The sequence below is a fragment of the Chinchilla lanigera genome, unplaced genomic scaffold (assembly GCF_000276665.1).
Source record: "Chinchilla lanigera isolate Chin_1 unplaced genomic scaffold, ChiLan1.0 scaffold00174, whole genome shotgun sequence".
Classification (NCBI taxonomy): domain Eukaryota; kingdom Metazoa; phylum Chordata; class Mammalia; order Rodentia; family Chinchillidae; genus Chinchilla; species Chinchilla lanigera.
This window is the reverse complement of record NW_004955575.1, coordinates 347074-360476: the sequence shown is the minus strand read 5'-3', so window position 1 is coordinate 360476 and position 13403 is coordinate 347074. Positions and strand designations below refer to the sequence as shown.

General features: G+C 38.2%; 1 protein-coding gene across 5 annotated transcripts in view; it reads right to left on the bottom strand.

Annotated features, from left to right (window-relative positions):
• The window catches only part of Bdp1 (B double prime 1, subunit of RNA polymerase III transcription initiation factor IIIB), a 99587-nt gene that overhangs the window by 69793 nt on the left and 16391 nt on the right, over nucleotides 1-13403 (bottom strand). For 4 of the 5 annotated variants that reach the window (XM_005413925.2, XM_005413926.2, XM_005413928.2 and 1 more), the window contains exons 3-7: nucleotides 11156-11265; nucleotides 9894-9953; nucleotides 7082-7213; nucleotides 4383-4516; nucleotides 3310-3404 (exon numbers count right to left, since the gene is read on the bottom strand). In XM_005413925.2, the coding sequence (XP_005413982.1) occupies nucleotides 3310-3404; nucleotides 4383-4516; nucleotides 7082-7213; nucleotides 9894-9953; nucleotides 11156-11265 (531 nt within the window). The remainder of the gene's footprint in view (nucleotides 1-3309; nucleotides 3405-4382; nucleotides 4517-7081; nucleotides 7214-9893; nucleotides 9954-11155; nucleotides 11266-13403) is intronic. The other variant, XM_005413927.2, reaches the window with a different exon arrangement.

Here is a 13403-nt window from a genome sequence, read left to right as displayed (position 1 = left end):
GAGGGCCTGTCTAGGATTTGCAATATACATGTAATAAGAATACCTAGAACAGAAGACAAACCAAATGAAGCTGAAACAATAACTATGGAACTAACTGAAGAAAACTCTCCAGAACTGAAGAATGAAGTAGGCCTGCAAAGGAAGAAGGCTCACAATGAACCTTTGAAATTTAATGAAAAGAAAGCAACATCTAGAGATACCCTTATAACTTTTTACAATTTAGAAGACAAAGAAAAAATTTTGCAAGTATCCAGAGAAAGCAGGTTACCTATAAATGGCCAAAACATCAGACTGAGCTCACATTTTCCTATTATAATTCTAATGCCAGAAGACAATGGAACATCTAGTTTTAAGGTTAAAATAATTTTGAGCCAAGAATTATATACCCTGCCAAGTTAGTACTTGTAAATGAAGGCAACTGGAAGACATTCTCAGATACCAAGGGTTAAGAAAGGTCAAGAACCTTCTCTGAAAGTTTTGCTGACTGATTTAATGCAGCCAACAGAAAAATTAAAAAGTGGGCCAGGGAGATAGCTCAGTGGCACAGTGCCTGCCTGGCAAATGCAGGGTCCTCAGTTTGATTCCTGGTACCAAAAAAAAAAAAAAGAAAAATTAAAAAGTGTGGTAGATAACTGTATGAAAGATTTGATGGTTAAAACTAAAATTAAAAACATAAAGCCTAAAATTGCTACATAAAGTGAAATACACCTAAATGCAAAATAGATTTGTAAGCTAGGCCTCAAATTTTCAGTTTATATCATTTTAAACTGTCAAAAAGTACATGTCTGGCCAGGCTTGGTGGTACATAACTGTAATCCCAGCACTCAGGAGGCTGAGGCAGGAGGATCGCCACAAGTTTGAGACCAGCCTGGGCTACCTAAGCAAGTTCAAGGATAGCCTGAACTGCACAGCAAAGCCAAGAACGAATGAATGAACAAAAGAAAGAAAAGAAGAAAGGAAGGAAGGGGGGAAAGAGAAAGAAAGAAAGAAAGAAAGAAAGAAAGAAAGAAAGAAAGAAAGAAAGAAAGAGAAAAAATGTCAAAAATTCAATACACTGAGTAAATAAACAGTTTCATTTTTTAAAAAAGACAATTACAGAGGCTAGGGGCTCAATGGCAATATGAGTATTTAAGAAGGTAAGAGGCCCAGAGCTTAATCCCCAGCATTTTTATTTAAAAGAAAATGGAAAATTACAAGCTAATATTGCTCACAAAGTCATTAAAAATCCTCAAGAAAATATGCCAAAATTCAGAAACACATAAAAAGTACATAGTATAAGGAAACAAGAGTTGATCCCAGGAAATCAGAGCTAGTACATCTGAAAATCAATGTGGCTGGGCATGCTGGTGCACACCTGTAATCCCGGCACTGCTGAGGAGGCTGAGGCAGGAGGATCGGTGTGAGTTCAAGGCCAGCCTGGGCTACAAAGTGAGTTCCAGGCCAGCCTGAACTGCACAGTAAGACTCTGTCACAAAAAAACAAAAAAAGCAGAGAATCAATGTGATGTAACCTAGTAGCCTTCAATACAGTCCATTTTCATTTTTCTGAAGGACCTATTGGAACTATGCTGACCTTCTAAGGAAAGTCTGAATGACTTCTGAGAGAATATGCCAGTGAGAAATTTGGTTTGTTTTTTTTTTCTGATACTGGGAATCGAACTCACAACCTTGTGCTCCAGTGAGAAATTTACTATGAACTACTCAGGTTATAGATGATTGATTTCCAAGCCTTCACAATAAACACCGTGTTCCTTTATCAGAGATCAACATTACATAAAGAATATAAAGTTCTCACATTTGCAGAAATACAATATAAGGAGAGCTACTGCATTGCACTGTACAATGCCGATCACATAATGTCCCCAGGCAATCAACTGTGCCTAACACAGTTCTACAAAGAAAACAAAAATCATCTTCCCTATTGGTTATTTTTACTAATGCAATAAACAAGATGGGGTAGGAAAGGAAGAGGAAGGCACGACTGAGTAAAGATCTCACTATGCACTGAGAATGCACCATGGCAAGCACAGCATGATAGCAGTCAGATGCACTCCGTCCCAGGAAACTCATATAAAGTCTCCCAGCAAAGACACAGGAAAAACTCATGTTCTCAGGCATATTGAAGCTGTAACTGGAATATTCCAGTGGCTGCCCGAAGGTAAAGTAGCCTAGGAAAGTAACAGCTAGCTCAGTTGTTGGATAACTTAGAATTAGTTACTTTATGCCATTCTAGAAAATTCAGGAGAGTGACAGAACAAAACAGTAAAAATAAGACAGACTGTGACTTAAATAAAAGTTATTATATGTGCTGTTGAAGTGTGCACTTAAATAATAGTTAAAAATAGTAAGCCAGGAGTTGTGACATACACCTATAATGCCAGCACTGAGAAGGCTGAGGCAAGATGATCTCAAGTTTGAGTTCTGCCAGGGCAAATGAGTGAGACCCTATCTCAAAAAAAAAAAAAAAAAAAAAAAATTAAAAAACACTCAGAAAAAAGAGAAAGAAAGAAAAGCACTCAATCCCTAGTACCACACCAAAAAAAAAAAAAAAAGAGAGAGAGAGAGAAAGAGAGTGACAGTATATACCTACTACCCCATCTATTCAGTAGAGTAAGTTCAAGGTCAGCCTGGGCAATTTAGCAGGACCTTATCTCAAACGTTTTTTTAGTAAAGTCTTGGTTTTTTTGGTACTGGGAATCAAACTCAGAACCGTGTGCTTGCCAGGCAGGTGCTTATGCCACCGAGCTATATCCCCGGCTCAAATATTTTTTTAAAAAGAACTAGGTATGGTGGGCAGCACATGCTTGTAATTCCAGCACTTGGGAGGCTGAGGTAAGAGGATCACCATGAGTTCAAGGTCAGCCTCAGCTACATAGTGAATTCAAGGTCAGCCTGAACTACATAGCAAGATCCTGTCACATAAGAAAAAAAAAAGAGCTAGGGCTCAGGGATGGTAGCACATACCTGTAATACTGTACTGGTATTCTGGGAGGCTGAGGCAGGGGGTAATACAAATTCAAGCCCAGCTTGGGCAACTTAATGACTAGGCAAGATCCTACCTCAAAATGAAAAAATAAAAAAAAGGACTGGATGTAGCTCAGTGCTACAACCCTAGAGTCATCCTCAATACTGCAAAAAAAAAAAATGGGGTAGGGGCTGGAGGTGGGGTTCCTAGGAAAATGAATCAACGGTAGAACGCGTGCCTACCATATGTTAGGCCTTAGGTTCAATCTGTAGTACTGCCCACCACCCCCCAAATAATATTGGCAACATGTGGTCTCTTTTCAACCAACAAATGTGATGAGATTACCTTAATCTCTATCCTTGCTCTATGAGGAAAAAGTTGTCCAATCATGGAAAAGTCAGTTCCTACCATGCTGATGGCTAGAAAGAACATATCTGTTTCTGTAAAAATAAGATTTAGAATCACTGAAATTAATCTGTTCAGAGGAAAGAAATCTTACATAAGCACATATGAAATTAAAAACACACATTTCACAGTACTTAATTTTATAGAAAAAAAACTTCAAGAAATATTTAAAAACATCTTAAAACATTTTTCTAAAACATAGTGTAAGAAATTTTCCTGTTTAAACCAAAACAGCCAGATTTTATTAAAAAGACATTTTGTTATCTGGCCTCATTCAAAATGCCTGGAAGAAAACTGTCAGTTGTTGCGATTACATCATTATACGCGCAAGGAAGTAGTACAAAGAGAAAGCAACTAGAAAATACACGAGAAAGGTATACAGTTACCTCAGAACAGGACAGGTAGAGTCAGAAAATCAGTACAGAATCTCTTTCCTCTATATTCTGTCACATTTGCTTTTCCCAAAATGTTGCTTCTTACCATAAAAGGTAACTAATAAGCATATCATTTATTGTGTACTTTTTTCCTTGGTATCATTTTATCTATAAAAACTGTATTATACAATACTATCTGAAGTGAAACATTAAGACTATTACAAATTATTGCTAATTTTTCATTTAAATGATCTTGCTTTGTAGGACTTAAGAGAAAGATTCCAGTCAAAAATGACCGAAGAGCTAATTCTTAAAAAGACTGACTTTATTAGTACATGTTTGCAGTAAATAATAATTACACTCAATGTAAGGAGTTGGTGCATAACACATCTTCATTCTTTGTTCACCCCCTTCCCCTCCCCTCCCTCATCCCTCACTTTTCTAAAATAAAGTCAAGAGATACAGTTCCACAGTGGGGCGGGTAGAGGTGCCAATAAAATTAGCTGGGAAGAAAACACCACAGTACTTCACATTTATTTGCTTATGGAAGACCTGACTTAAATCAGGTTTCATTTCAAATAAATAACTCACACAATTCATTTCAAATAAATAACTCAATTTTTAATGAAAATTAGTTACCTTTATTTGACCATGGTTTAGAGTAATAGTTTTTCCTAAAGCTGGAATACGTAGTTGTAGAACCACACTCAAATATAGGGTCATTTTCCTCGACAACACAGGGGCCTTTTGTCCTTAAAACTTCTACAGTTAAACTGAAAGAAACACATTTTCAAATAGATCCACAGTAAAAACAAAAAACAAATAACAAATGATATTTAAAGAATTGTTTTTGTATATTATAGGGTTTTTTTGGTCTTTTTGAGACAGGGTCTCACTATGCAGTTCAGGCTGGCCTGGAGCTCACTTTGCAGCCCAGGCTGGCCTCAAACTCACTACAATCCTCCTGCCTCAGCTTCCCAAGTGCTAAGATTACAGGCATGCACCACCACGCCCGGCTAAACAATTATTTTTAAAATTTCTCATGGCAGTCCTACCAAAACTACACAGTTTAGGGGCTGGGGATTTAGCTCAGTGGCACAGCGCCTGCCTGGCAAGCGCAACGTCGTGAGTTCGATTCCCGGTACCAGAAAAACAAGACAATACAAAACAAACAAAAAAAGTGTATAGTTTAAAAAATGGTAATACACATTTGAAACATGCATACTTTCTAAATATCTACTAATTTTCCTTTAAAATGTACTTCCTAAAAAATAGAAATAAATGTCAACCTGTTTTCAAAATCTATAAAATCAGTATAAAAATTACAAGACATCGTTGGGCCACCTAAAATATTTGTTTCATTGACTTCTATTTGCCTCTTGGATATTCAATATCATTATCATGTGAGGTACGATGGGAATATTGAGAGATGTAAAAAACAGGAGTCTGCTTGTTCTGTGGCGCCCAGACTCAGGTCTGGGGCCGCTCTAACACTGAGCTACACCCTCAGCACCGTTTTCCTTTTTCTAGTGAGACAGGCTCTCGCCAAGTGGTCCACATGGGAGCTTGCCACCCTCCAGGCTCAGCCTCTCAAAGTACTGGGATTATAGGCAGGAGCCACTGTGCCCAGGAACCTATTATATTTACGTTTTACATCTTGGCAGTTAAAGCACTTGAATATGCTTTTAATTATTTAAAAACAAGTAAAATTATCACAACAGACTACTGAAAAACAACATAGGAAAACAATTATGATTAGCAGTATTACATTTATGTTTCATTAACATAAAATTTAAATGCTCAAATATTTTTACTAATTTAATACATTCACGTAACACAGGACCATAATTTGTATGTCTCATTGCCAGGCAGCTTGACCCACCAGTGGTACATGCATGACTGTTCAATTGGTGACTTTTTATTAATTTTAATATGAGAAAAGACCCATAAAAGTAATTACATCCATTTGTACCACCAGGGGCACAAGCTGCGCAGTGGAACATTCATGCATGTGCCACGAGTTGTTCAACCCAGGGGGAACATGTTAAACTACCACAAAACTCTTTAAACTGGGGATGGTGCCATAGTCTTATAGTCACAGCTACTTGGGAAACTGAGGCAGGAGGATCACAAGTTTGAAGCCTGCCCATGGAACTTGGCAAGACTCCAATTAAAAACTAAAAATTTTAAAAGGGGGCTGGAGATGTACCTCATAGTAGTATGCTTGCTTAGCTATATGCAAGGGCCTGCATTCAATTCCCAATATAACAACCGTAGCCAGGGCATAGTGGCGCACACCTGAAATCCTAGCACTCAGGGGCTGAGGCAGGTCACTGCCAGTTTGAGGCCAGCCTGGGCTACACAGCCAGTTCAAGGCCAGTTTGAGCTACATAGTAAGACCCTGTCTTAAAAAAAAAAAAAAACAGTTACAACAACAAAAGACTTTCTATTCCTTGTTTGTTTTCTGTTTTCAGACAGCATCTCACTGTGTAATTTAGGCTGGTCTTAAACTCACTACGTAGCCCATGCTGGCCTCAACCTCACAGCAATCCTCCTGCCTCAGCCTCCCCAGTGCTGGGATTACACGGATGTGCTACCACACCCAGCAATACCTCTTTATTTTTTCTTCTTTTTATATTTGAGGCAGAGTCTCACTATGTAGTTCCAGCTGGCTTTAAATTCACTATGTAGCCCAGACTGGCCTCAAACTCATGGCAATCCTCCTGCCTCAGCCTCCTGAGTCTTGGGATTACAAGTATGCACCACCACATCCAGCTCATTCCACTTTATTTCGTATTAATTCCCTTGTTTTTTAAAAAAATATACTTTAGAAAGACAACTACATTCCACAATGCCAAATATAAGGAATTTAACGTTATAACTTACAGATTAAGCTAAAGGTAAATTAAACTTCACCATAACAAAAATCATGAAATATGTTAAGCCTATGCTCCATTAGTTCTCACCAGACACAAGAAGATGGAATTACTTAACATGAAAAGCTGAACACTGACTTCAAGACTTGAGTCCATCCTGGAAATCCTCAGGGCAAAACAGCATGTGATCAGTTCAGCAGTGTGACTCAGTTATCAGTTAAACAATGTTGTTAGGTTAATGGATGACATGACAGCAGTCTCATCTTTTCATACACAACACATAAAAATCGCTAAAAATCACAGATTAATCTAACCCACTTTTCTGTTGACAGCATTCATGATGCAAATATATGCAATGGGGTCTAAGCGACGATGACAAGGTCAGAAGCACGACCCCCTTAGACCAGGTATGTTACTCTCACAAAGCCACAACCTATTTCACTGTCTCTGCCTCTGTTTTACCTCTCCTCATCCAAAATAATGGAACCATCCTCGGCCACTTTCACTCTCGGAACCAGCAACGGCCCATCATCCGTCTCCTCTTCCACTGCTTCATTGTCTTCCGCATCAAGAGCACTCTGACTTTCGTGCCTGCTGAATATACAGTAAGTTAATCTACACAGGTATGAGCAGTGTTTCTAGGGGCTGCGGGTGTAGCTCAGTGGTACCGTGTATGCTTCGGCTGCATAAGGCCCCAGGTTCTATGCCCGACACCAAAAACAGCAATTTAAAAAAAAAACTCTCACGCTGCATTACACCAGTACATCTCTTAAGTAACTTTTAATTTAGAATATTAACCCACCCACCTTTCTCTTCTTCCTGACACCGATACACAGCACACATACACAAAGAAGTTTCCTGCATAGTATAAACTTTTAAAATAAATAATCACAAATTAAACCTTCAGCTAGTTCCAACTTTCCCTGTAACCTAACTGAAAATACTGTGTTGTTGAGGAGACATCTCTACGATCTTCTCAAATTGTATCTCATAGCACTTAGAAAGAAACTTCTACTCTTTTAAAGAGATGGGGCTGGAGTTGTAACTCAGGAGTAGAGCTCTTGCCTGGTATGTACACGGCCTTGGGTTTGATCCCCAGCACCAGGAAAGGTAAATAAAATAAAACAGAAATAAATGTTCATCTTTCCTATCTCAATATACTGTCAAAGTAAATCATCCAAGTCTTATGGAATTAGCAGTAATAAACCTTATATTTACCTAGCAATGGTTTCCAGATCACTTTATTAACTCTTAAGAGCAACCCTTCTGAGTTAGAATGTTCCTAACTCATCCAAGCCTTAGAGAAGATGAGTAACTTTTCCTCTAGATACACAGTAGCAGGGTAAAAAGCCAAAGACAACTGTTTTTTTTTTCTCTTAAAGAAGGATATTTGTATACTTGTGTTAGCTTTATTTTTAACTGATTCAGAAAACATGAAAATGATACATACTAATGGAATACTGTGGTTCTGATACATGTATACATCGTGTAACGTTTAGTTAAATCAAGTTAAACATATCTATCCCCTCAAACATTTATCATTTAAATCAAGTTAAACAGGGGCTGGGGATTTAGCTCAGCAGCACAGCCCCTGCCTGGCAAGCACAAGATCGTGAGTTCGATTCTTGGTATCTGGGAAAAAATAAATAAATAAATAAAGTTAAACATATCTATCCCCTCAAACATTTATCACTGCTTTATTGTGAAAACATTAAAAATCTTTCTTCTAAGGGCTGGGGATTTAGCTCAGCGGCAAAGCGCCTGCCTGGCAAGCGCAAGGTTGTGAGTTCGGTTCCCAGTACCGGAGAAAAACCAAAAAAAAAAAAAAAAAAAAAATCTTTCTTCTAGTTTTTTTAAAAATAGACAGTACAGCCAGGATATAGCTCCGTGGCACAGTGCCTGCCTGGTAAGCGCAAGGTCATGAGTTCAATTCCCAGTACCAAAAAAAAAAAAAAAAAAAGACAGCACATAATTTCTATCTAGTTATTGTACTGTACAATACCACACCAGGAATTCTTGCTCCTTACTGTATTTTGGTTTTTTAAAACCTGATTCCAAATCCAATATATTTTCTACTCTACTATGCTGTATGCTTTGGCTTTTTGCGGGGGATGGTTTTTTAAGACAGGTCTAGGCCAGCCTATGCAGCACAGGCCAGCCTCATACCTGTGACTCTTCCTTAGCCTCCTGAGTACTGGGATTACAGATGTGCACCACCATGCCTGGCAGTCTGCACTTTTACTGAAGCAAATATAAGTATAAACCTGAGAATTATAACCTATCTTTAAAATTCAGAGTTTTGCTTTCAAAGAGAATATGGATCCTGGGAAAATGGTAAGAATTACTTGGCCTCTGAAGGGACAGCCCAAAGATCACCCCCTCTAATGTTTCTCTAGGCTTCCACAATCCTCACTTTGAAATACAGTACAAGGCTGCAGTAACCGCCCAGGAGGTCTCGTGATGGGATTTACTGAGAGTAAGCTAACTTAGGATGGGATGCCGAAGGCATACAGGAGCTTGTATAAAAACTAAGACCACATCTAATGGCATCAAGACTAAACCTATGGGAGGACAGTACATGTAGCCTGCTAACTTTAATGTCTGAAACAAAGTAAAAATACACATTTGCTTGGATATTTATACAGAAAAGAATTGGAATGCTGTATTTTTGCTGCCTCCAGATGGCAGAAAAACAAACACAAAAAAATTTGCAGCATTCATTTTGTTCCTCTTCCATTTTGGACATGTAAATATATTATATTCCTAAAACAAAACAAAAACTTCTTCATTCAAAACTAATTTAAAATCGTAACTTTGCTCAATTATGTATTGCAGGAACAGTGTGAGGTGTTCATGTTGTTGTTGTTTTTTTTTTGAGACAGGGTCTCACTATGCAATTCAGGCTGGCCTTGACTCACAATGTTGCCCAGGCTGGCCTCAAATTCGTGGTGATCCTTCTGCCTCAGCCTCCCAAGTGCTGGGATTATAGGCATGCACCACCATGCCTAGCCATCACGTTGCTTTAAATAAAGCAGTAACTTTAATTCATAAATGAGTCTATTTTTAAAGTTCAATCAAATGTAATCTAACTACAATAGGAAACACCACCGGGTATCATTTTTTTAAAAACATGCCCATAATCGGACTAGGGCTGTAGTACAGTGATAGAGAGCTTGCCTATCATGAGCAAGAACAAGTTTGATCCCCAGCAACAAGGGAAAAAAACGTATGCATGATACAATATTTTCAAAAAAGAATAAGATGAGATGCTTACTCTCTTGTCTGGACTGGAGCCAATAATTTTTCAGTTTTCTTTTCTTGTTCCAGTGAAGAACTATTAAACAGAAATAACAAAATACTTTTTAATAAATATTCACTTATATCTTATTCATTCTATCTCTAAGCAAGAAGGAAATTATCCTATCTTCAATGTGTGTGTACATGTGTTTATTTTTTCCATTGAGCTTAAATAATGATGCAATCCAAAAACCAATTTTTCAGGCCAGGGATGTAGCTCAGCAGCACAACTGCCTGCCTGGCAAATGCAAGGTCCAGAGTTCAATTCCCCGGTACCAAAAAAAAAAAAAAAAAAAAAACCTTTTCAGTCATGGCTGAGGAATTAGCACCGTGTATTCTTAGCATGAATAATATACCCTGGGCTCAATCAATATCCACCTGAAAAAGAAGAAACATGGGGAAGAGAGAAAAAGAAAGAAAAGCAGAAGGAGGAAGGGAGGTATGAGAAAGAGAAGGGAAAGGAGGGAGAATTTTTCAGTCTCTAATTCCTTAGTAACGAGGCACTCTTGGACGCATGAAGTGGCCTAAGTGGCTTGTTTCCAACGTCTAGATTTCAAACAGCTCAAAACCTTGGTTTCTGGCCCTTCCTTTACCTGGGTAAAAGACTGGGTAAACCCAAAAAAGGCCTATATTGAAAACTATGCTACCTCTACTTGCTAACCCATAAACAACACAATGCTGAAGAAGGGAATTATAAGCCTTCTGCCTGACACCAGCTCAGACTAACTCTGATTAGAGCTTTGCTCTTCCAGAATGTGTTCATCAAACTGTCACTGTATTATAGTACAAGGTCCAGCATAAAAATAAGCTCACTTTTAAATCAAGTTCTAGTATAGAAGAGACAGAAATTACAATACAGAAGTTGATTAGATGGTTTTCCTATATCCTCATAATTAATGTAACAGAGGAACTTATGTTTAATCTCAGCAATAAAGGGCACGTATTTACCATCCCCAGAAAGCAACTACAGAACTTGCACCATAACAGCAGGAGTGCACTCTCAGCAGCAGAGTACACACACAAGAAACACCCTGTGTACGAACCCCAGCACCAACAAAAAAATAAGATCAAAAACTTTTGTTACACATGTCATCTAAAAGAACAACAGATTTGTTCTTTCATCTGAAAGAACTAATTCTGTCAACATACATGCTTTTGGAAAACATTAAACTGTATGCTAGAAATGATATTTAAATCATTGCACACCAAATAAACTAAAGAGAAATAAGTATGACTTACGACATTGGATTGCTATCTGGTAGGTAATATATGAAGTCTCTCATGGTCATTTTTGAACGATCAGGAGGCATCTGGCTTTCATTTATGGCATATTTGTTTTTCCACTGTTTCTATACACATAAGAACACAGAGATCTACTTTTATAAACATAGAATTTCAGGTATACTACATGTAAATGTACAGTCCACTGCTGCATTTGTCACCAGTGCTTTAATAGCAGTCCTACTCCACTTGTGTCTCATTTTAGGGAAAAAAAATGTAAATTCAACGTTAAAACACTGTAGTAGCCGGGCGTGGTGGCACACGCCTGCAATCCCAGCACTCAGGAGGCAGAGGCAGGAGGATCATTGCAAGTTTGAGACCAGCCTGGGGTACAAAATGAGCTCAAGGCCAGCCTGAACTGCATAGCGAGACCCTGTCTCAAAAAGACCAAAAAAAAAAAAAAAGTCGCAGTACATTATCTTTAATAGTCTTTAGTTTTAAAAAATAAAGTGGCTAGAATTGGATAAAAGCATGTATCAAATCCTGCTTACTGGAGTAGAAGTACAGCTCAGAGACAGAGCATTCGCCTAGTACATATGAGGCCCCTGGGTTTGATCTGCAGGTCCAAGGTGGGGGGGGGGAGACACCACTCACTCTATAATTAGTGATAAGAGCTCACATTTTTTGGGATACTTACCATTTTTTAGACATTACTTCAAATGTGTTTCACTTCTAGATACTCTTATTGGTTCTATTTTACAAATGAAAAAATACACCAAAAAAAATTTCTTAAAACTGCTCAATGTCATATAACTAGTAAGGGATAAAGTTAAGATTCAAACTTTAAACTGTGTATTGTAACAAATGCCTATACTCCCAGCACTCAGGAGACTAAGACAGAAGGATCATTCTAAGATCAAGGTCAGCATGAATGACACACCGTAATCCTAACTCAAAAAAAACCAGCCAGATGTGGGGGCACATGCCTGTAATTCCAGCACTGAGGAGGCTAAAGCAGGAGAATCATCACAGATCTGAGGCCATCCTGGACTACACAATGAGTTCAAGACCCATCTCATCTACAAAGCAAGACACTGCTTCAAAACAAATAAAGATTTTAAAAATAAAGATTCAAAGTTTAAGTAAGTAATTCTAGAGCAAACATGCTTCACTACTGTCCTTGAAAAAAAAAATTTCTGTCAAGATTAAAAAGAACAGGGGCCGGGGATTTAGCTCAGCGGCACAGCGCCTGCCTGGCAAGCGCAAGGTCATGAGTTCAGTTCCCAGTACCGGAAAAAAACAAAAAAAGAAAAAAGAAAAAAAGATTAAAAAGAACATAGCATGGTGGCACACGCCTGTAATCCCAGCATTCAAGAGGCTGAGGCAGGAGGATCATTGCAAGTTTGAGGCCAGCCTGGGATACAAAGTGAGCTCAAGGCCAGCCTGAACTGCACAGTGAGACCGTTTTAAAAAAAAATAATAAAAAAACAAAAAATAAAAAGAACACAGACTGGTACATGCATTGCACAAATTTTTTCCATTCATAATTTTCCATATCATCCTTTTAGAAAACATTACCAGGCTGGGGATATAGCTCAGCGGCACAAGCACCTGCCTGGCAAGTGCAAGGTCCTGAGTTCAATTTCCGGTACCAAAAAAAAAAAAAAAAAAAAGGGCTGGGCATTTAGCTCAGTGGCACAGCGCCTGCCCGCAAGCGCAAGGTCGTGAGTTCAATCCCCAGTACCGGAAAAAAAAAAAAAAAAAAATTACAACTTATACTGTCCAACTATACTTGTTTTAATTCAAATAAATATACCATGTGTCACTTGGACATCTTCAAAGGAAAAATCTGACTGAATGTTTATTTTATAAATATTTTTATGTATCTATGTGCATGTTTAGGAAATTTTTTACTTGTTGTCTTTATCAAAAACTAAAAACTATGAATGAATCAAACATGTAAAAATTACTACGTTAAAAGAAGTAAGTTTCTTGGGACTGGGGATTTAGCTCAGCGGCACAGCACCAGCCTGGCAAACGCAAGGTCATGAGTTCAATTCCTGGTACCGGAAAAAAAAAAAAAAAACAACAAAAAAAGAAGTAAGTTTCTGCAGTCCACTCACACTTGTCAGCCATTCTATTAACAAAAACAGATATTCTCTTAGCAGAAGAGTTGTCACACAGACCCAGGCACAGTATCCCACACCTGTAACCCCAGCACTGAGACTAAGGCAGGACAACTCAAAGTTCGCAAGCACCGAATCCT